This window comes from Mesoplodon mirus (assembly GCF_964341445.2).
Source record: "Mesoplodon mirus genome assembly, chromosome: 10".
Taxonomy (NCBI): domain Eukaryota; kingdom Metazoa; phylum Chordata; class Mammalia; order Artiodactyla; family Ziphiidae; genus Mesoplodon; species Mesoplodon mirus.
This window is the reverse complement of record NC_138986.1, coordinates 95,412,206-95,434,683: the sequence shown is the minus strand read 5'-3', so window position 1 is coordinate 95,434,683 and position 22,478 is coordinate 95,412,206. Positions and strand designations below refer to the sequence as shown.

Below are 22,478 nucleotides of genomic sequence, written 5' to 3'. Positions count from 1 at the left end.
ATTATCCTCACAAAAGGCTAAAGCAGGTGCCTGCTGTAGAAAAATACTGATAGATCAAGCTGGAAGCCCCTTCTCACCCATTCTCCAAAACAAGTTAAGTGATCCAAGCAAATTCAACTTCTTACTGTACATTTCTGGGGACCGACTTTGAGGATACTGTTGGTAAAACCAAGAAATGGGAAATCTTCATGACACACACCCTGCACTTACTTGTCAAAGGACCCAATATGCCATCCATGTACTCCTACCATCTTCACTTTGATTAATGGGCCCAAAAGGGATGCAAATTAACCTACTTTCATAGCCCTGGCTTGGTAAGATGGCTAGAGGATTCAGTCCAACCAGACCATGTGTGCTCTCTCTCCAGATTAGTAGTCATGGAAGTTTCAAGGAGCCTCCCTTTCCTGAGGGTGGAACTGTTATAGACCACAGTTTGCTTGAGACATTTGGGGTTTTCAACATCCTTTCCTTGTAACACAAGAGCCCTCTCACTGAGTGCCCTTATATGCAACATTATTGGACTAAATATCTCACAACAGCCACATATTTAAAAAATTACATGGAAAAAAGATAAGACCCTATACACTACAGGGTAACGTTGTTAACAGAGTCACTAAAGAATTACTTACCTCAAAAGAGACACCACAAAAACTCTCATTGCAATAAGTTGGCAAAATCTATCAGCTACACAGTCACGAATTTATAGTAAGGTCAATACGTGTTTCAATAATTTGACTTCAGAATTAAGAGTAAACAATATTCCATTCACAAAAATGTCACTGATAAATGGTTCAGATCATCTAACAAAGCACAGTTAACATTAACCTCGTAAAAGAAATGGGTGAATAGTTAGTAATAAACAAAACAATGCTAATAACAATGCTGATTAAGGTTTTTTTTAAAGATTGTAACAACCTATTTGTTTTGCCCTAAATGCTGACTCTATAAAGAACTAAGTAAAACAATGTGGGCAAATGTGGACAAAACTAAAGCGCTATATGTTGACGTGAAGGGAAAATATCAATGAAATTTTTGTGAACTAAAGGTTTTTGACAAAAGATGCTGTCTTTCACAGGTGCAAAATATCCCTCCAAGTTGATTCGGTGATTGGTCAAAGAACAAAAGCATCTAAGTGATATAATATTATCACTTCTAAGAGAAGAATATTTCCAAGTATTATTCCCAATATTATGCACTCTAATATGCCCCTTTTTTTTTTTTTTGGTGGAAAAAGAAAAGTGCTTTATTCAGGAAGGCTGCAACCTGGGAAGATGGTAGACTAGCAACCCCCAAACCATCTCCTAACATGCCCTATATTTTAGAGTTGGTATTTCATAAAGGTGTTTTTTAAAATAGACATTTAAAATTATTTTTGCAAGGACACTACACTCCCAACATGCTTTCTCTTTGTTCTTATCTATAACTTCCCTGACATCACATATATCTGCTTAACATATCCAATGACATGGAACTCACTTCTTTTCAGGTATTCCAAAACAGAAACATAAAAATCATAAGTCTCCCTCTAGGTTATGATAGAGATCAGGTCTCAGGAGAAAATAAGTCCTTCTAGGCATTCAGCTAGACAGACAACATCTCAAGTATCATCTGTAAGCCACCTGAAGTTAAAAGGGTCATAGGACATTGAGAGTATGTCCAGAGAAGAGCAGTCAGTTCTGTGAGGAATCTGGAAACCAAAAGGTGGAAATAACAGTGGACTGGGATGGACAGAACATTTAGTCTAGAGATGAGAAGACTATGAGGAGGCTTGGAAGTTGCCCAAATATTCGAAGACAAGTCGTGTAGAAGTAGGTGCACACATGGTCTCATGAGAGAGATGAATAAGAGTCAATAGGTGAGGGCCTCCCTGGTGGCGCAGTGGTTGAGAGTCCGCCTGCCGATGCAGGGGATACGGGTTCGTGCCCCGGTCTGGGAGGATCCCATATGCCGCGGAGCGGCTGGGCCCGTGAGCCATGGCCGCTGGGCCTGCGCATCCGGAGCCTGTGCTCCGCAACGGGAGAGGCCACAACAGTGAGAGGCCCGCATACCGCAAAAAGAAAAAAAAAAAAAAAAAAAAAGTATCAATAGGTGATACAATGGAATATGACTCAGCCATAAAAAGAAATGAAATGGAGTTATTTGTAGTGAGGTGGATGGACCTAGAGACTGTCATACAGAGTGAAGTAAGTCAGAAAGAGAAAAACAATTACCGTATGCTAACACCTATGTATGGAATCTAAAAAAAAAAAAAAAAAATTGGTTCTGAAGAACCTAGGGGCAGGACAGGAATAAAGACGCAGATGTAGAGAGTGGACTTGAGGACACGGGGAGGGGGAAGGGTAAGCTGGGACGAAGTGAAAGAGTGGCATGGACATATATACACTACCAAATGTAAGGTAGATAGCTAGTGGGAAGCAGCCGCATAGCACAGGGAGATCAGCTCGGTGTTTTGTGACCACCTAGAGGGGTGGGATAGGGAGAGTGGGAGGGAGGGAGACGCAAGAGGGAAGAGATATGGGAACATATGTATATGTATAACTGATTCACTTCGTTATAAAGCAGAAACTAACACACCATTGTAAAGCAATTATACTCCAATAAAGATGCTTAAAAAAAGTCAATAGGTGGAAGTTAGAGAAAAGCAAATTTCAGCTGAAGTCTTTCTAACAAATAGAGCTGCAGGACAGGAAAACTGGTCGCCTCATTTTTATGGGAAGAGTCTAGAAGGAGCTTGAGGACCGTCATCAGGGTGTTAAGTTTGCACAGGGAGCCAGGCTGTTCACTTTTGGCTACTTCTCTATTTTCCTCCAGCATCTTAGGCAAAACAACCAATGTCTCTACCTCTCAGGTTGTAAAACTGTGGTAATGTAAAAGATCATTTTATGGTGGTATATATAAGAGAGGAGGAAAATACCTTTCTCGTAGAGATGATGAAGCACTAGACAGCTCTGTGCCTGTGGGATATATCAGCTGACCTGCTTAAGACGCATAAATACGGGATGGAGTAGTGAAGACCTTTATAATGCACGTGATGAGAGCACTGTGAGAGTCTTCGGAGTCATTAGGGGGGCAGGAGCATGAAAGTCCCAAGGGATTGACATACACACACCACTATATATAGAATAGATCACCAACAAGGACCTACTGTACAGCACAGGGAACTCTACTCAATACTCTGTAATAACCTATATGGGTAAAGAATCTGAAAAAGAATGAATCTATGTATATGTATAATGAATCACTGTGCTGAACACCTGAAACTAACACAACACTGTAAGTCAACTGTACTCCAATAAAAATTTTGGTTTAAATGTCCCAAGGGAACCGCTGTAAACCCAGAGCAGAGGGACAGGTTCTGCGTGAGTCTCACTCCCAGTGGAAAGTCGGGCTCTTACTCCTACTTGTGAAAGCTTTTTCAGCTGCCAAAATGTTTCAGTCACATGGAAATTGGGGTTGTCAGGCTTCCTTAAAATTCCAGTCTTCAAAAATAAGCCTCTCATCCCTAGAGAGACTAATTAAAAACAAAATAAAATCCATATTTCCAACCATCAACCCTTTTGGTCAGAAATACTAATGAGAAACTAGACTCTCAGATAAAAGGCTACTTAACTGATTAGCCAACCTGCCTCCGCCCTTTGGCACCACCAGCCCAGCCTCCCCTGGAGGAGTTTAACCACACCAGGAGACAGAAGAGTCATGCCTCAAGTGAGTCACGCCAAGGAGGTCAATAGCCCCAACACAGGGACCTGTAGTACTGTTACTACACATGGTACCTGTCACACGTCAGTATCTCAACCTACAAACATGGAGACGTAATCTCCCCCTTCTTTCTTCCCCACCAATCCAATCAAAGCAAAGTTTGGAAAATGCTGGAGGAAATTAATACAAATAGTATCAAAATTAATAACATACTGAGGTTTCTGCCATCAAAAATTCATAAGCAGTTCCATGACTGAAAGAACTAAAAAAAAAAAAAGAAAAGAAAAGAAAAGAAGAGCCAAGAGAAAGGGGTCATTTTATTATTTTCCAAGTGTGACATGAGAAATCAGAAATTGATAGAAAAATGCCCTAACAGAAGATCGCTACATAACATTACCAGTAATGTGATTATAACCAAAGGGAAATGAATGATTAGAAGCAAAGCACCAGTCACCCTGCAGCGTTTAGAAGGAAACTCAGCAAGAACTCATTTATCCTGCGCTGTAGGGAGCTGAGTTATTCAACATATTTGAGAGTTCACCCCACTCATACCTTTAAGCCATAAGATTGTATTTCAAACAAAGTGTGGAGAACAGCAATTAATCTCTTCATCATGGCAGGTAGAATTTGGGACATCAAATATAATACACTGCAATCAAGGTAGACGTCTACCTTGTTTCTACATTAAGTAACTACAAACTACTATGGCTCTTTTTTTCAATATTCTATGCACTTTTTATTGTTTTTTTTCTTTTCCCATAGAGTGCCTTGTTCCAGGCTATGAGTATGTGGGCTTTAGTCTTGTCAACATCCTTACCTTTGTCAACATATCTCTTCCCCACCTCCGAGTGTGTTGCTGCTACATCTTCTAATATGTCGCTTCTAATCTAATGTGAGCTATGACACTAAGTAAACAAGTTTGTCTGAATTCTATGTAAAGTAAAAGTTGAAGGGATATGATGAAGGATCTCATAGAATCAGTGTGTGTGTGCTTTTACGCATAGGTTTTATGGCAACCGACCATAAGCTACTTAGAATTCTTTTTCTACCTACTTAGCCACATCATGGAAAAAAGATTCTAAGAAACCTAACCTCTGGATAAGTGGAGAGTTCATATATCATGGGACAAGAGATGAACTTTGATTTCACACCTGCTATATGATGCCACTGATACTAATAGCTGTGAAAGATAGATAAGAGGCAGAGTCTAATGGGAATGAGATGAGGACATTAAAAACAACACAAAGGGAAACCTGCTCTCAGAGATGGAAGGAAAGACTTAAAGGACAATGAGAAAACAGGTCCAGAAAAGCTTCCTGGGGGAGAAAGCATGTAAAGTGAGTAAAGTGTAAAGTGAAAACATGTAAAGTGAGTGCTGAAAGGCTCATCAGCCCTCAGACCATCTAGGGAAGGAGATGCAGAGGACACAACAGGTACTAACGGGCTGCAGCAACCAAGAGCAGGACATTTTCAGGGAACTAGAGTCAACTTGGTAGAGCTAGGCTATCGCACGTGTATGGAGAAAACAGCAGAAGCTGATGTAAGACAGCACACCAGGGGCAGAGAATGGAGGACCCATATGTCTTGAAGGCGACCCAAAACCACTGACAGAACTGAACTACAGGAGTAGGGATTCATGCGGTTTTTCAGTTTAGAAAAATTACCCTGGCCAAAAGTGTGGGCTTTAAATGAGCAAGAGGACACTATGTCCTAGAGAAAAATCATGATGGCTTGAGTAAGGCACTGAGAACGGAAGGAACAAACAGTTCAAGAGATACTGCAGGTGGGCTTCCCTGGTGGCGCAGTGGTTGAGAGTCCGCCTGCCAATGCAGGGGACACGGGTTTGAGCACTGGTACGGGAAGACCCCACACGTCGCGGAGCAACTAAGCCCGTGCGCCACAACTACTGAGCCTGTGCTCTAGAGCCCGCGAGCCACAACTACTGAGGCCCGTGTGCCACAACTACTGAGGCCCGTGTGCCTAGCGCCCGTGCTCCGCAACAAGAGAAGCCACCGCAATGAGAAGCCCGTGCGCCGCAACAAAGAGTAGCCCCTGCTCTCAGCAACTAGAGAAAACCCGCGTGCAGCAGTGAAGACCCAACGCAGCCAAAAATTAAATACATTAATAAAGAAATAAATTTATTTTTAAAAAAAGAGATACTGCAGGTGATCCAGTCTAAGTCAAAGTGGGTTACCCTGGGGGGTGAGGGGGAGTGAGGTGGTGGAGGGAAAGCAGTTGTGGAAAGTTAAAAGGGCAACTGCCAGAGATTTATAATAAAATCACTATAAAACTTGGTTAGTGGATCTCAGTTCTACTCAGAACTGGAGAAATAAATGACCACTCGATTATGGTAAAAAGACGATAAAGTTAGCAAAAGAAAAGTCTAAGAGGGACTTCCCTGGCGGTCCAGTGGTTATGACTCCACGCTTCCACTGCAGGCGGCACTGGTTTGATCCCTGGTTGGGGAACTAAGATCCCGCAAGCCACACAGTGCGGCCAAAACAAATTAATTAATTAATTAATTAATTAAAATAAAATAACATGAAATCATTTTTTTTAAAAAGGAAAGTCTAAGGACACAAGGCATTTTACTAGAAATGAGAGAAATCCTGTGTAAAACATAAAAGGTAAATGGAGAACTTCTTATAATATCTGTATTATTTTATTGCATTACTTAATACTGAGATATTGGGCTGGCCAAAAAGTTCGTTCATTTTTTCTGTCTGCTGTTACAGACAAACCTGAATGAACTTTTTGGCCAACCCAATATTTTTTATATTCAAAAATGCTAAAGGATGGTTCTCCTTCATTTCACACAACATTCCCCAATTCTTCTCTTAACATCTCTACCAGATGATCATCAAGTTTCTCCCATCAATGAGGGTCTCACAACCACAAGGGGCACTCATTTTGACAGTTCCAAATGATTTATAGTCCCTTTATGGATAAAACTGATACACAGTCTCTTCTACATAAAACTGCTTCCCCACAACTTCCTCCTGGCATTTCCAAATACTATACTCTGGATTTTCACATCATGAATCGGTTTTAATATCTACAAGGCAATTCCTAAAGCACCTCTAAAAAATAAAAATAAATCAAGCAGTTAATTTCTTCTACATGATAACCAAAAACCAGATCTTTCTGTCCTTGCGATGACCCGCTGTTTAGCTGTCAATCAGGGAGGCCATACTTATTACATGTCGGCATCTCTCCAGTTATGGTTGTTTCACTAGGTCTTTATTGGCTTTAGGGGAGAAGATCCATTATGGCTGCTAGTTAATCTTATTTTGCTTGATTTACTGTCAAGAAATAATATTCATTTTGCTGCCCCATGATGATTTACCACCTTTGTCATCTAAAATTTGCTAAACTCTATCGGAAGGATTCATTATTTTAGAAAGCTAACTTTCCCTTCTTTCCCATCGCCAATTTTGCAATTGGGGTTATTGGCAAAAGAAGTATAAGAGGTACTCAGGCTGTAAATGCCAAATCCATTAAATGCCAAATCCATTCACTCAAAAACACTACCTGTGCGGGAGATTTCTGATACCTTCTCAGTAAGCCAGAAATCTATATAATGAAGATACTCTTCATGGTCTACTTAACAACTCAATCCATTCATGTCAGGCTTTAGAAACATCACATTCAATGTGCGCCATCATGGCTGACATTCCACATTGTTCAGCAGTTCTGGCCAAATGAGAAAAAAATAAGTATATAGATTAAAAAAGAGGAGACAAAATTGGTCTCACTTGCAGGATAAGATTACCAACCAAGAAAATCAGACAAAATCAACTAAGAAACTATTGAAATGAGTAAGATTTTGGTGAAATCATATATAGACTAAGACACAAATCATCAGGGTTTCTGTTAAAAAATGGAAAAAAAAAACGTAATAGAGAAGCTTTCCAACTCAAGATGACTGACTGAATGTACGCTTTTGTCTTCCTTCTCTCCTAAGGCAGGAAATGAATACAAAGGGGGAAAAAACCTGTAACAGCCAAAACAACAAAGTTGGGGAGGGGTAGTGATAATTAGGCAAAAGAGACTGAAACAAGTCTCTGGTGGATGTGGGATGGAATGTAGACTAAGGGCAGAGGAAGCTAAAGCCCAGACCCATGGGGGTGCAGAGGGGGTGGACAGGGGCAGAGGAAGTTAAGGTCCCCAGAGACCCCAGATGGGCTCATGAGCAGGTCGGGAAGGTGGGTTTAAGAACTGGGAATGCAAACAGGGGAATTATATAAAGCAGCTGTACCAGCTGCCCCACATCCCCAGTAAAAACACATCTCTCCAACCCTGGCCCCAGACACAATCCCGGCAAAGAAGCCAGTCTCTGACAAAACCATTCAAATTGCCTGCAAAGACAGGCCTCTAATGGAGGGGTTGATGTCCAAGAGTTAATCCTAGCTCTACTGGACATCTAGAGGCACCCCGTCCTGCCCATTCACTCACCCTAAATAGCAAAGTCTCACCCTTGTGCACTCTCTGGGAAAACTGTACCAGTCTGCTCTCCAGAACAATCGACAGGGAGAAAAAAATACATATTACCAGAAAAACCAAAACTACTGAAGAAACAGAGATAATGTATAGGACAGAACTGTAAAAAACTATTGTTATTTTAAAATATATATAAATGGAATTTATATTATATTAGTATACCCAGAACAAGAGAAGAAGATATGGCATAAAACAACACAAAGAGCATGCTTCAAACAGAACCGAGCATAAGAAACAAATTTCTGATTGCTGAAATTAAAATAGGCAAAGTAAGAATTAAAAGGTAAATAGAGGAAATGTCCCAAATACTGCAAGAACATAATGGGACAAAAACTAGGATAGAAAAGACGAGAGACACAGAGAATCAACTGAGAAGGTCTACTCACCAACTGGTAAGAAATTTTTGAAAAGCAAATATACGAAAGAGAAAAGATATAATTATTTTTAAATAAGTAATAAATCCCCAGAGGAAAGTCATGAGAGGCAAAACAAGATGAGCAAAACAGACATGCATTTAGAAACAGACCTATGGCATTTCAGTATAAAAGTACAAAAAAAAAAAATCATAAACGTTTCCAGAAAAACAAACACACAGAGAGATCACTTACAAAAGAATGAGAATCAGGCAGGCATGAAACTTTTTTACCCCAATATGATACAAGTATATAATGAAGCATCCTCTTCAAAGTCCTAAGTGAAAGTTACTGTGAACACAGAATTCTACACACACAATTTGCACAGTCAAGTATCAATCAAGTGTGAGTCCAAAATAAATACAAGTCTCCCTTGTCCATACACTTTTTGCTTGAAGAAGTTAATTATGTACTTCCCTCAGCAAAATGAGGGAGAAAACCATGGAAGAGGAAAGACCCATAAAACAAAGTCTGTAAGAGTGAAATGGATAAACATCTCCAAAGACTGTCGTGCAGCAGATTTAGAGAATGGTAGTCAAGCCTAGAACTGGAGACCAGAGGACTCCCTGGAGAAGCAGAAAGTAAAGTAGACTCCAAGACACAGTATTGCTCTGCAAGATACAGGCTGGTTACGCCTTCTCAAGGAGAAAAGGAAAGGTAATTCAGAACTCTAAAAAATCCAAAATGATCTTAAAGAATGCCAATGGCCCAAATACGAAGCATCTAAAATGTAGCAAGATTTTGTATAATTTATGCACTCTAAGAAAAGGCAAACCATTTGATCTGGATGCCAAGAACATCTCCTTTGAGGGGCCCGAGGGCAGAGAACACTTGGCCTGATGTAAAAACACAGAATATTATTCCCTTGGTCAACTCAGTGGTGAAAAATATTTATGTTACCATAATAATATCAAGAGTATTATTTACTGGTTTTTAACTTTTAGAATCAATGTATAGACAAAAATTGGAAGATTTAATTGCAGTTACAGAACAGAATTTAATGTTATCAGTCTTGGCAACATAAAAATAAATAGCTGATAGGAAGTGGAAACTGGAAGGGAAGACAGAGGTGGAGAGGTGAGACAGAGGACATTAATGTCACCTTCTTACACAGTAAAAGGTCAACAGATAATGAGAAGAGTTAATAGAACACAGAAATAGAGATTTAAAGAAATAATTGAAAATCAAAAGGCAAATAGTAGAAGAAATAAAATGCTATAACTCAAAACTGCAGAAATGATGAGGTGAAGCTAGAGGTAATGCAAGCACACTGAATCTTCATGTGTCAGAGTGGGGAAGAAATAACGTTTAAAACTGATGAATGAAGATCTAAGTTCATGGATATACGTGTGCGAATATACATATGCACATATGTGTGTGTTGGACCTTATACCTGATAACCCAAAACGTTTGAACATACTCTCCACTTTTGACAGTTTCCCTAACTATTACTCCCACTTTCTCAAGGTAGAATGTAAGAAACTCATTTCCAGTCTCCATCACAGCTAAGATAAAGATGTGACCTAGGCTCTGTTAATCAAGCCTAATTCATCAGTGAGCCATATGAGGGACTGGGCCAGGGGAGTCCAATTTTCGGGCACAAGGTGTGGAACATGTTTTGGGGCCAGAGGCAACAGCAACTAACCTAGGCATGCTGGCACACATGCAATTTGCCCCAGCACATTACTGTTTCATGCCACTAAGAGACACAGTAAAAGGCAAAGCATAACCACAGAGCTGAGAGCCTCAGAGAAAGACAGTTCCATACACAATGGCTCTTAGCTCAGGCTGGCCCATCTGCTCTGTTTTAGAAGTGTTTACCACATGGTTCTCCCCGACTTTAATGCATTTTGCCCTTAACTCCATAACTCAGCAGGTTTCCTGCCTCTAGTTACAAACCTTTCCTTGCTCCAGTTACAAAGTGACAAGTTTTAAATGGTCTGCCCAACCTATTTTTTCCATTAATCCTGTTATTTTTAGTGAGTATTTCTGTAGAAATGTACAATGTATTACTTAGAGATATGGAAGGAGCCATCAGAAGAACAAAAGAGAGAAATGGTTAAAAGTGGCTGTGTTTACAATCCCACTCCAGGGCATATACCCAGACAAAACTCTAATTCAAAAAGATACATGCACCTCTATGTTCATAGCAGCACTATTCACAACAGCCAAAGCATGGAAACGACCTGAATCTCCGTCAACAGATGAATGGATAAAGAAGATGTGGTGCATATATATAAATGGAATATTACTACACAAAGAAGAATGAAATAATGCCATTTACAGCAACATGGATGTAACTTGAGATTATCATACTAAGTGAAATAAGCCAGACAGAAAAAGACAAATACCATATGATATCACTTATATGTGGAATCTAAAATATGACACAAACGAATGTATCTACAAAACAGAAACAGACCCATAGACATAGAGAACAGACTTGTGCTTGCCAAGGGGCAGGGGCTTGGGGGAGAGTTGGAGTGGGAGGCTGGGATTAGCAGATGTAATGTATATGGAATGGATAAACTATAAGGTCCTACTGTACAGCACAGAGAACTATATTCAGTAGCCTATGATAAACCATAATGGAAAAGAATATAGAAAAAGAATGTATATATATATATATATATATATATATATATATATATATATATGTGTGTGTATGTATAACTGAATCACTTTGCTGTACAGTAGAAATTAAACCATTGTAAATCCACTATACTTCAATAATAAACAAAATAAAGTGGCTGTGTTTAGGGGGTGGGCCTAGGGACAGGGATGGAAACACTGTTCTGCATTACAAGCTCCGCTGTACTGTATGCTTGGTTACCATGTTCATGTATTACTTTACCTTAATCTCTTCCACTGTCACACTCAAAACAAAAAGGAAGGGTGACAAAGGGAAAACCGTAATAACAATGATACTATTCACAACATCAACAAAAATAAAATACTAAAAAATAAGCTTAAGGGACTTCCCTGGCAGTCCAGTGGTTAAGACTCCACGTTTCCTCTGCAGGGGGCGTGGGTTCGATACCTGGTCAGGGAACTAAGATCCTACATGCTGCGTAGCATGGTCAAAAAATAAATAAATAAACAAATTTTTAAAATAAAATAATAAACAAAATGTAACAGCTATGTATGAAACTATATAGCTTAATTAAAGATATAAAAGAAAATATAAACAAGTAGAGAGAAAAACCAAACTCCTGGAAGAAAAATCAAGAGAAGTGTAGGACAGGAAGTGTAGGTGTTTGGAAGGGTTGACTGCCCATGATTGATAGTAGCAGCTTCCATTCTGGAGTAGATAAATTAAACAGGGAAGTGGCATACATCCTAATTTTATTTTTTAAAACCTTTATAGACCATAGTTTCAATAATTTTTAAGTTAAATTTTAACTGCAAAACTGGGGTGTTTAGAAAGGCAAGAAAATCTTACAGATTATAGCATAAATACTACAATTTCATCAAGTGTAAGTACCAGTTTAATGGGAAAGTAAGTTAAACGGCCATCAAAGAGAAACACAGAAAGTCAACAAATGTAGATTTTTTTTTTTTTTTTTTACGTTACACCTCAAATGTTAAAACTCAGAACACAGGGGCTTCCCTGGTGGCACAGTGGTTGAGAGTCCGCCTGCCGATGCAGGGGACACGGGTTCATGACCCGGTCTGGGAAGATCCCACATGCCAGGGAGCGGCTGAGCCCATGAGCCATGGCCACTGAGCCTGCGCATCCGGAGCCTGTGCTCTGCAACGGGAGAGGCCACAACGGTGAGAGGCCCGCGTACCACAAAAAAAAAAAGAAAAAAAACTCAGAGCACAATGTACCTATGATCTTTGTTCACCAGGAAATGAGGTGATGAATTTCTTTCTTTTCATGCTGTTCCTAAAAGCAAAAGCAGATAGTTTAAATGAAATGAAAATCTTGAGTGGAACTCAAATAATTTAACTGTACAGGCATACCTCGGAGATATTGTGGGTTGGGTTCCAGACCACTGCAATAAAGTGAGTCACAAGAAAGTGATTCACAAGAAAGTGTTTGGTTTCCCAGTGCATATAAAAGTTATGCTTATAATATACTGTAGTCTACTAAGTGTACAATAGCATTATGTCTAAAGAAACAATGTAAAGAAACAATGTACATGGGCTTCCCTGGTGGTGCAGTGGTTAAGAACCCGCTTGCCAATGCAGGGGACACGGGTTCAAGCCCCGGTCTGGGAAGATCCCACATGCCGTGGAGCAACTAACCCCGTGTGCCACAACTACTGAGCCTGCACTCTAGAGCCTGCGAGCCACAACTACTGAAGCCCACGTGCCTAGAGCCCGTGCTCCGCAACAAGAGAAGCCACCGCAATGAGAAGCCCGCGCACCGCAACAAAGAGTAGCCCCTGCTCGCCGCAACTAGAGAAAGCCCACACGCAGCTACAAAGACTCAATGCAGCCAAAAATAATAAATTAAAATAATAAATTTTAAAAAATGTACAGACCTTAATTTAAAAAGACTTTATTGTTCAAAAAATGTTAACAATCATCTGAGCCTTCATCAAGTCATAATCTTTTTGCTGGTGGAGGGTCTTGCCTCAGTGCTGATGGCTGCTGACTTGATCAGGGGGGTGTTTGCTGAAGGCTGGGCTGGTTGCGGCAGTTTCTTAAAATAAAACAAGGAAGTTTGCCAATTCAATTGACTCTTCCTTTTACAAATGATCTCTCTGTAGCATACAGTGCTGTTTGATAGCATCTTACCCAGAGAACTTCTTTCAAAATTGGAGTCAACCTTCTCAAACCCTGCTGCTGCTTTATCAAGTAAGTTTATCCCATATTCTAAATCTTTTGTTGTCATGTCAACAATCTTCACAGCATCCTCACCAGGAGTAGATTCCCTCTCAAGAAACCACTTTCTTTGCTCAGCCATAACAGCAATTCCTCATCCATTTAAGTTTCATCATCAAGTTGCAGCAATTCAGTCACATCTTCAGGCTCCATTTTGAATTCTAGTTCTCTTGCTAAGTCCACCACATATGCAATGACTTCCTCCACTGAAGTCTTGAACCCCTCAAAGTCATCCATGAGGGTTGAAATCAACTTCTTCCAAACTCGTGTTAGTGTTAATATTCTGACCTCTTCCCATGAATCACAAATGCTCCTAATGGCATCTAGAATGGTGAAACCTTTCTAGAAGGCTTTCAATTGACTTTGCCCAGATCCATAAGAGGAATCACCATCTATGGCAGCTGTAGCCTTATGAACTGCATTTCTTAAAGATTTAAAAGTCAAAATTACTCCTTGGTCCGTGGGCTGCAGAATGGATGTCATATTAGCAGGCATGAATACATCATTAACCTCGTTGTCCATCTCCAGCAGAGCTCTTGGGTGACCAGGTGCATTGTCAATGAGCAGTAATATTTTGAAGAAAATCTCTTTTTTTCTTTTGAGCAGTATATCTGAACAGTGGGCTAAAATTAGTAAACCATGTTGTCAACAGATGTGCTGTCATCCAGGCTTTATTGTTCCATTTACAGAGCACAGGCAGAGTAGATTTAGCATAATTCTTAAGGGCCCTGGGATTTTCAGAATGATAGATGAGCACTGTCTTCCACTTCAAGTCACCAGCTGCACTGGCCCCTAACAAGAGAGTCAATCTCTCCTTTTAAGCTTTGAAGCCAGGTGTTGACGTCTCCTCTCTAGCTATAGAAGCCCTAAAAGCATCTTCTTACAACAGAAGGCTGTTTTGTCTACATTGAAAATCTGTCATTTGGTGTGGCCACCTTCGTTAATTTTCTCAGCTAGATCTTCTGGATGACCTGCTGTAGCTCCTACAGCAGGACTTGCTGCTTTATCTTCCACTTTGATGTTATGGAAACAGCTTTTTTTAAAACCTCACACACCAACCTCTGCTAGATTTGAACTTTTCTCTGCAGCTTCCCCGCCTCTCTCAGCCTTCACAGAATTGAAGAGAGTTAGGGTCTTGCTCTGGATTAGGCTTCGGCTTCAGGGAATGTTGTGGCTGGTTTGATCTTCTATCCAGAACACAAAAACTTTCTCCATATCAGCAGTAAGGCTGCTTTGCTTTCTTATCACTCCTGTGTTTACTGGACTAGCTCTTTTAATCTCCTTCGAGAACTTCTCTTCCTCGGGAATTCCCTGGCGGTCCAGTGGTTAGGTCTCTGTGCTTTCACTGACGAGGGCCCGGGTTTGGGGAACTAAGATCCCGCAAGCCGTGCAGCCAAGGAAAAAATTTAAAAAGGACTCCTCTGCATTCGCAGCTTGGCTAACTGTTTGGCCCAGGAGGGCTAGCTTTCCTGTCTCAGCTTTGGACGTGCCCTCCTCACTAAGCCACATCATTCCTAGCATTTCTGAAGTGAGAGACGTGTGACCCTTCCTCTCACTTGAACACTCAGAGGTCACTGTAAGGTTATTAATTGGCCTAATTTCAATATTGCTGTGTCTCAGGGAAGAGAGAGGCCTGAGGAGAGGGTGAGAGACAGGAAGAGCTGGTCAGTGGAGCAGTCAGGACACGCACGTTTGTGGATTAGGTTCACCAGCTATATGGGCTCAGGTCCTTGTATCCCAAAACAATCATAATAATAGCATCAGAGGTCACTGGTCACAGACCATCATATCAAACATAACAATAATGAAAAGGTTTGAAATACTGCAAGAATTACCAAACTGTGACAAAGAGACACAAAGTGAGCAAATGTTGGAAAAATGGCACCAAGAGACTTGGCTGATGAAGGGTTGCCACAAACCTTCAATTTTTAAAAACACCATATAGTGGGAGGCACAATAACATGAGGTATGCCTGTATAAGGGGACACATCAAAGGGGATTAGAAATAGAAAAACATAATTATGTAGTTTAATCTTGCTCTCTCTCCAGTTCCATATAGAAGGAAAAAAACAATGCCAAATGAAATAAAATATGATAGTATGATTCACAAGGTTTATACGGTATATAAGAATGTTTTATATATATATATATATATATATATATATATATTTTTTTTTTTTTTTTTTTTTTTTTTTTTTCTGTATGTGGGCCTCGCGCTGTTGTGGCCTCTCCCGTTGCGGAGCACAGGCTCCGGACGCGCAGGCTCAACGGCCATGGCTCACGGGTCCAGCCGCTCCGCGGCATGTGGGATCTTCCCGGACCGGGGCACGAACCCGTGTCCCCTGCATCGGCAGGCAGGCTCTCAACCACTGCGCCACCAGGGAAGCCCCGAATGTTATATTTTTAAAAGCATTATACAGGTGGGCAAATGTAAAAGAAAATTACAGAGATGTTGCAAGCTCAGATTTAGAAGCATTTCATCAGCAAAACTCAAACGATAAATTTGAAAGCATGAAGTTAGTTAACTGTAAAATAACTACTCTAACAGAAGGCACTGTTTTACTACAAAACAGGGTTCAAGAATTTAAGACCTCTGGGAATTCCCTGGCAGTCCAGTGGTTAGGACTCCACGCTTTCACTGCCGAGGGTGTGGATTCAATCCCACATCGGGGAACTAAGATCCCACAAGCCACGCAGCACGGCCAAAAAAAAAAAAAAAAAAAAAAAAATCCCTGTTTTGTGGAGTAAAGGGAACCCTCCTACACTGTTAGTGGGAATGTAAGTTAGTGCAGCCACTATGGAGAACAGTATGGAGGTTCCTCAGAAAACTAAAAATAGAATTCCCATAGGATCCAGCAATCCTACTCCTGGGAATATACCCAGACAAAACTGTAATTCAAAAAGATACATGCATTCCTATGTTCAGAGCAGCACTATTCACAATAGCCAAAACATGGAAACAATTAAATGTCCATCGACAGATGAATGGATAAAGAAGATGTGGTGTATATATATATATACACACACACACACACATATATATATATATAATGGAATACTACTCAGCCATAAAAAAGAACAAAATAATGCCATTTGCAGCAACAGGGATGCAGCTAGAGATTATCATATAAGTGAAGCAAGTCAGAAAGTGACAAATACCATATGATATCACTATATGTGGAATCTGAAAGGCAAAAATGAACCTATCTACAAAACAGAAACAGACTCATAGACATAGAGAACAGACCTGGGGTTGCCAAAGGGAAGAAGGGAGGGAGAGGGATGGACTGGAACTTTGGGGTTGGTAGATGCAAACTGTTATCTATAGAATGGATAAACAACACGATCCTACTGTATAGCACAGGGAACTATGTTCAATATCCTGGGATAAACCATAATAGAAAAGAATATAAAAAAGAATGTCTGTATGACATAACTGAGTCACTTTGCTGTACAGCAGAGATTGCCACAACATTGTAAATCAACTATATTTCAATTAAAAAAAAAAAGAATTTAAGACCTGAGATTGAACTGTAGTTCTGCCACTTATTAGCAGAAAAGCTTAGGGTCGTTTCTAATCTTTCTGAGATTCAGTTTTCTCATCTCTAAAATGGGAGTGATAATTCTTAGCATATAGGACAACTGAAAGGATTAAATCAGATTATAGAGAGTCCTGACAGAAAGCCCACATGAAATAAACATGGACGAAAAAGTACTACCCCTCTCCGGAAATACTTTTCTATTGCCAGTATCTTTTATACTTTCAAGTTATGTCACAAATCACAGTTATTTCATCACATCTTGAAAAATATTTATAAAATTCTGTTCAAACTCTGTTTGAGAAGCTGCATGCTGTTAAAAAAAAAACAAGAAAAGAAAAAAAGGGAAAGGCCCTTGAGTCCAGCAATGTGGGTGGAGCCCAGCTCTGCCCCTCATCAGCTGTGTTGGCTGGAGCAGGTTCCTCTACCTTTCTGAACCTCAGTTTCCTCACCTGTAAAATAATGACCCTAATGCCTAATTAGAAGAACTGTCATGAATACCAAAGGAGACATGGTAAAACACATCATTTTAACTTCCTTTATTTACCAATTACCAGACACTATGTTAAGCCTCATTATATAAACTATATAACACAAAATTAGATCAGAGCTCATTTTTTATTTTAATCTTCTTCAAAACATAAGTCATACCAAAAATTTGCCAGGTGGCAGGAGTGATACTCTCCACGTATCTTTTCCTACAGGAACTACAAGTTTCTCCTTTAACTGCTTTCACTGAATAACCGAATTATTATTACATATTACATGTCATTTTTGCAATTCAATATGATCATTCAAGAAAAACTGACTGCAGATCTTTTATATACTAGACACTCTTCAAGACCCTTAGGGATACAGCAATAAGCAAAATACACAAAACTCCCTGCCCTCACGGAACTCAGAGTAATTGGCCAAAGGCCACCACACAGGGAGATAAATGTATTAGTCACATCCCAAATATAGCATCCAACCACCTAGAACTTGTTCTGTTCAATATAACAACTAACTAGTTGTGGTCACAACAAAGAAAATCCAACAGGAACAAGAACTCAGAAGGTGGAACTAAGTTCCAAATTGTCAGCCTTTCTATTTTGGAACAGAACAACCATTCTCATCAGACAGGATGACCTTGCCCTGCCTGCCTGCTTTCTCGGTGAGGTCAACCTACATCCAAAATAATTCCAAACTAAAAGCTGAGAATATTTTTATTACTCTTAAAGGAAAGCATTTAATTTTACCACAGATAATATTAAGTCTAAAAAAGATTTCTGAATCATTTCTTTAGTAGGTTTTTGATATTAGAAGCTGCTTATACTCACAAAAGAAATACATGTAATATTTAGCATATAACTTAAAATAACCTTATAGTCTACCAACAGAAAAATATAAATGCTCTCATTGATTAAACGCATGTTAATTAAATCAGTAATAATCTTAAACCTAAATATCCTTGCACTGCCGGGGAGACATATAATTTTCATCTGGCCATATTCTTTGATTACATGTTTTCACTAAAAGCTTATTTAGAGACTGAAAGTGAAGAGCAGAGAAAGATTCCTAATTTGTTTCCAATCTAATAGATCATAGTTGTTCTAATATATACTTTATAGAAACCACTTGGGTTGCATTATAATATATGCTCTAGAATAAAAGTACTGTCATACTACTTATGTGGAACTATAACATAAAATATGCTTAATTTACAATGACGGAGACAGGCCCCACTATGAAAACCTGGTGATATTAACCATGAAATTTGGTTTAAGAGGGGCCTCTAGTGGTGATGGAAGGTACTAGCTCCCCTTCCCCCCCAACCCCACCCTTGGTAACGTCTTGTTCTCATTCATTCTCATATTCTCCCCTCTCCCTCACAAATGTAAAGCCTCAAGCAAAATAGCTAGTATTCAATCACTGAACCACTCAATTAAGTCCAAGAAATCAACTAAAAAGAGGTACATAACTGGTAGTACCGCACCATTGTGGATTCCCTAAGGGCAAATTCTCCAACTTTCCCATAAAACCAATTTAGAGCCATTCAGTGCAGAGTATAGACCTTAACATTACCTTGCTCATGTTAGCCGTCTTAATAAAAATGAAATCTATGGTAGTCTAAACCAACCTCATGACGACGAAAACAAACTTAAACACAGAATTAAGTAAGAATTAAAGTCATAAAATATAAGACATACATTTTATGTTTATCTTCAGTGGTACTATGGATCTTCTAAACGTTTTGCACTGTTCAGTTACACTAATTAACGCCAGGCGCAAATACAAAGACTAAGCAAACTTGGTTCTTTATAAATAAATTACTCATGTCCAGATGACCAACATTTAACTCCTTCCCAGTTGCACTCCTACAACATCCCTTTCCTTTTTTATGGAAGGACCCTTTGCTCCCAAAACCTCTCCACACCCACTCCTCCCTGCCAGCCTTCCTACTGCCTTACCTTAATGAAGGGTCCCAGTGAAGTCTTTTGAAGTAAGAATGGAAACAATTAGGGTGAAAGGATAGGAGGAAAGGATGGTAAATCTAGGGACCCTGGGCCCTCCCTCCTAGCTATGGTCCCTCCCTCGTGCCCCAGCTGAATTACTTCTAGCTTCTGTCTCACACTGAGACCCTGCCCTGCTCCTATGATAGCCTAACCCCCAAATACTCTGAGACTACAACTGCCTCAATATGTAGCCTAAGAACAACCATTTGTATCTATGGGCACATCATCATCTTTTGCTACGTAATTTAGGTTTAAAAGAGAAAGGAGGGGGCTTCCCTGGTGGCGCAGTGGCTGAGAGTCCGCCTGCCGATGCAGGGGACACGGGTTCATGCCCCGGTCCGGGAGGATCCCACATGCCGCGGAGCGGCTGGGCCCGTGAGCCATGGCCGCTGAGCCTGAGCGTCCGGAGCCTGTGCTCCGCAACGGGAGAGGCCACAACAGTGAGAGGCCCGCGTACCACAAAAAAAAAAAAAAAAAAAAAAAAAAGAGAGAAAGGAGGGGGGAAAGCAAAAGAGAGCGAGGTGGAGAGAAGAGTGGAAGGGGTAGAGAAGAAGATTCTTTTTATATCAGGTCCTAACTTTGTTTAAAAAAATTTTTTTTAATTAAAAAAGAACACCTCCCAAATAGATTATACTCAAAAAATTAGATTATACTTGGGGGTGAGGGGAAGGCTTTGAGACACTTTCTTGTACCACAATACATTTGAACAGAGAAAACTCCTGATCAGAAGCAGTGCCTAAGAGCTGTGCTGGATGCAGAAGTCACAGGTCACTCCTGGGACCAGCAGGAAGGCCAAAGGGAACAGGCCCAGAATGACCTCTTCTGGCTCTAAATTCCATGACCATAACCCACCTGCAATGCAGACAAGGAAATGAGAAGAGAAGGTTTCTGGAAGAGCCCAAATTGATATCATAAGGTTTGAAGAGTGAAGCATGTGTTCTCAATTCATGAGAAAACTTTACAGGCCTTCCCTGGCCAATGTACATGTCTCGGTTACAAAGTTTGGTCATCTGGATCCCATGCACAGCTGCTGATAATGTGACAGCAAAAAATAGGATAAAAGAAAACTTAAGTTTAAAAATGCCTAAAACCATAAAAATTAAGCACAAAAACATCAATGAAATAAATAGCTAAATACCTCAATAAATGTAAGTGTCAATACAGTATGACATCCAAGTTAAACTGGACTAAGTTTTTGTTTTGCTTTGTTTTCGTTTTCAGTTTTAATATTTTTTTAATTGAAATATAGTTGATTTACAATGTTGTGTTAATTTCTGCTGTACAGCGAAGTGATTCAGTTATACATATATATACATTCTTTTTTTATATTCTTTTCCATTATGGTTTATTACAGGGTATTGAATGTAGTTCCCTGTGCTATACAGTAGGACCTTGTTGTTTATCCATTCTATATATAATAGCTTGCATCTGCTGACCCCAAACTCCCACTCCATCCCTCCCCCACTCCCTCCCCCTTGGCCACCACCGTCTGTTCTCTATTGGCCTAAGTTATTTTTAAAAGATGAAATTATATACATTGTATTTTCCTTGAGAAAATATAAGTGAAAGGCTTTAGAAATTTTGACATCCAAAAGGTTAAGTAGTTTTAAAAATGGCTACACAGAATAGTTTTCATCTATGTAGAAAAATTAATTACCGTAGGACTCATTTCTCAGAAACTACAGACGGCTGACGTTTACTGTAGTCAATTTCACTTTGATTTTTAGAATAGGTATATTGGTCCTATTTTAATAGAATTCAAATGAGTAATTTCTGTACACCATCAGGAAAAAAATTTATTAAAAAAATAAAACACAAGGTCAAACGAAAACTTAAGACTTAAAAAAATGTTTCAACTTAGAATAAATTTGTGGATTTATTCATAGAGCAATACTCTAGGGTCACTTTTGAACTTTCATATAAAACATCAAGAGTAAGAAAAGGCGGGCTTCCCTGGTGGCGCAGTGGTTGGGAGTCCGCCTGCCGACGTGGGGGAGGCGGATTCGTGCCCCAGTCCGAGAGGATCCCACATGCAGTGGAGCGGCTGGGCCCGTGAGCCATGGCTGCTGGGCCTGCGCGTCCGGAGCCTGTGCTCCACGGCGGGGGAGGCCACGGCAGTGAGAGGCCCGTGTACCGCAAAAAAAAAAAAAAAAACAAGAGTAAGAAAAGGCACCAAATTCAAAATATTTCAATATTACAACCGTTTTCACAGCATACTGTCAAACTTTCTCTTGCTGATATTCCTAATAATTTTTCAACAAATTTTTATCGAACACCAAGCCTCCAGCTAGGCATTGTTTCAGGGACTAAGAATTCAACAGATAAAATCCCTGCCCTCACAAAATTTACCTTCTAATGGGGGAAGATCAACAATACAAAAATTACATAATATGTTAGATCGTGTTCATCCTTGTAGAGAAAAAGAAAGAAGAGGTGAAAAGGAGTCTTGGCAGGAAGGATGGGACTCAGTATTTATTATATAAGCTGGTCAGGGGAAGCCTTCAGGAGAAAATGATATTGAGTGGTGACCTAGCAGAATCACTTGGTTGAGAGTCAGCCAGGAGCATTTCCTGAAGGCTGGATGGGCAGAGGGGTGTGGAATGTGGTGAGATCAGGTGAATGCCTGTAGACCTTGGTTAGAAATTTGACTTTTCCGCTGAGTTGAATGGGAAGCCATTGAGGCCTTTTGAGACTAGAAGGGATATTATATGACTCATGTTTCAAAGGATCACCTCTGCCTATGGCAAGGATAGGACAGAATCAGAGACAGTGGTTGGGAGGCTACAGCCAAAACCCAGGTGAGAAAGGCTAGTGGTTTGGACCAGGATCAAGGGTAATAGCAGTAGAAGTGGTGGTCAAATTTTGGACATATTGTGTAGACAAAGCCAGGAGGATCTGCTTTGGAATTGAATGTGGGAAAGCAGAGCAGGAGAGAGAGAGAAATCAAAGCCGCCAGGATGTAAAGGCAAACCCTTACTTATTTCAATAATTAGCATAAT

The 22,478-nt window shown here is 40.0% G+C and overlaps 1 protein-coding gene across 5 annotated transcripts in view; it reads right to left on the bottom strand.

Annotated features, from left to right (window-relative positions):
* BCKDHB (branched chain keto acid dehydrogenase E1 subunit beta) overlaps positions 1-22,478 on the bottom strand; it is a 289,393-nt gene that overhangs the window by 175,827 nt on the left and 91,088 nt on the right. The window contains exon 9 of one of the 5 annotated variants that reach the window (XM_082633569.1): positions 11,844-12,501. The exons of the other annotated variants lie outside the window; for them this stretch is intronic. Within the exon in view, the coding sequence (XP_082489695.1) occupies positions 12,457-12,501 (45 nt within the window). The 3' untranslated portion in view covers positions 11,844-12,456. Of the gene's footprint in view, positions 1-11,843; positions 12,502-22,478 lie in introns of those variants that run through there. 5 annotated transcript variants of the gene reach the window in all.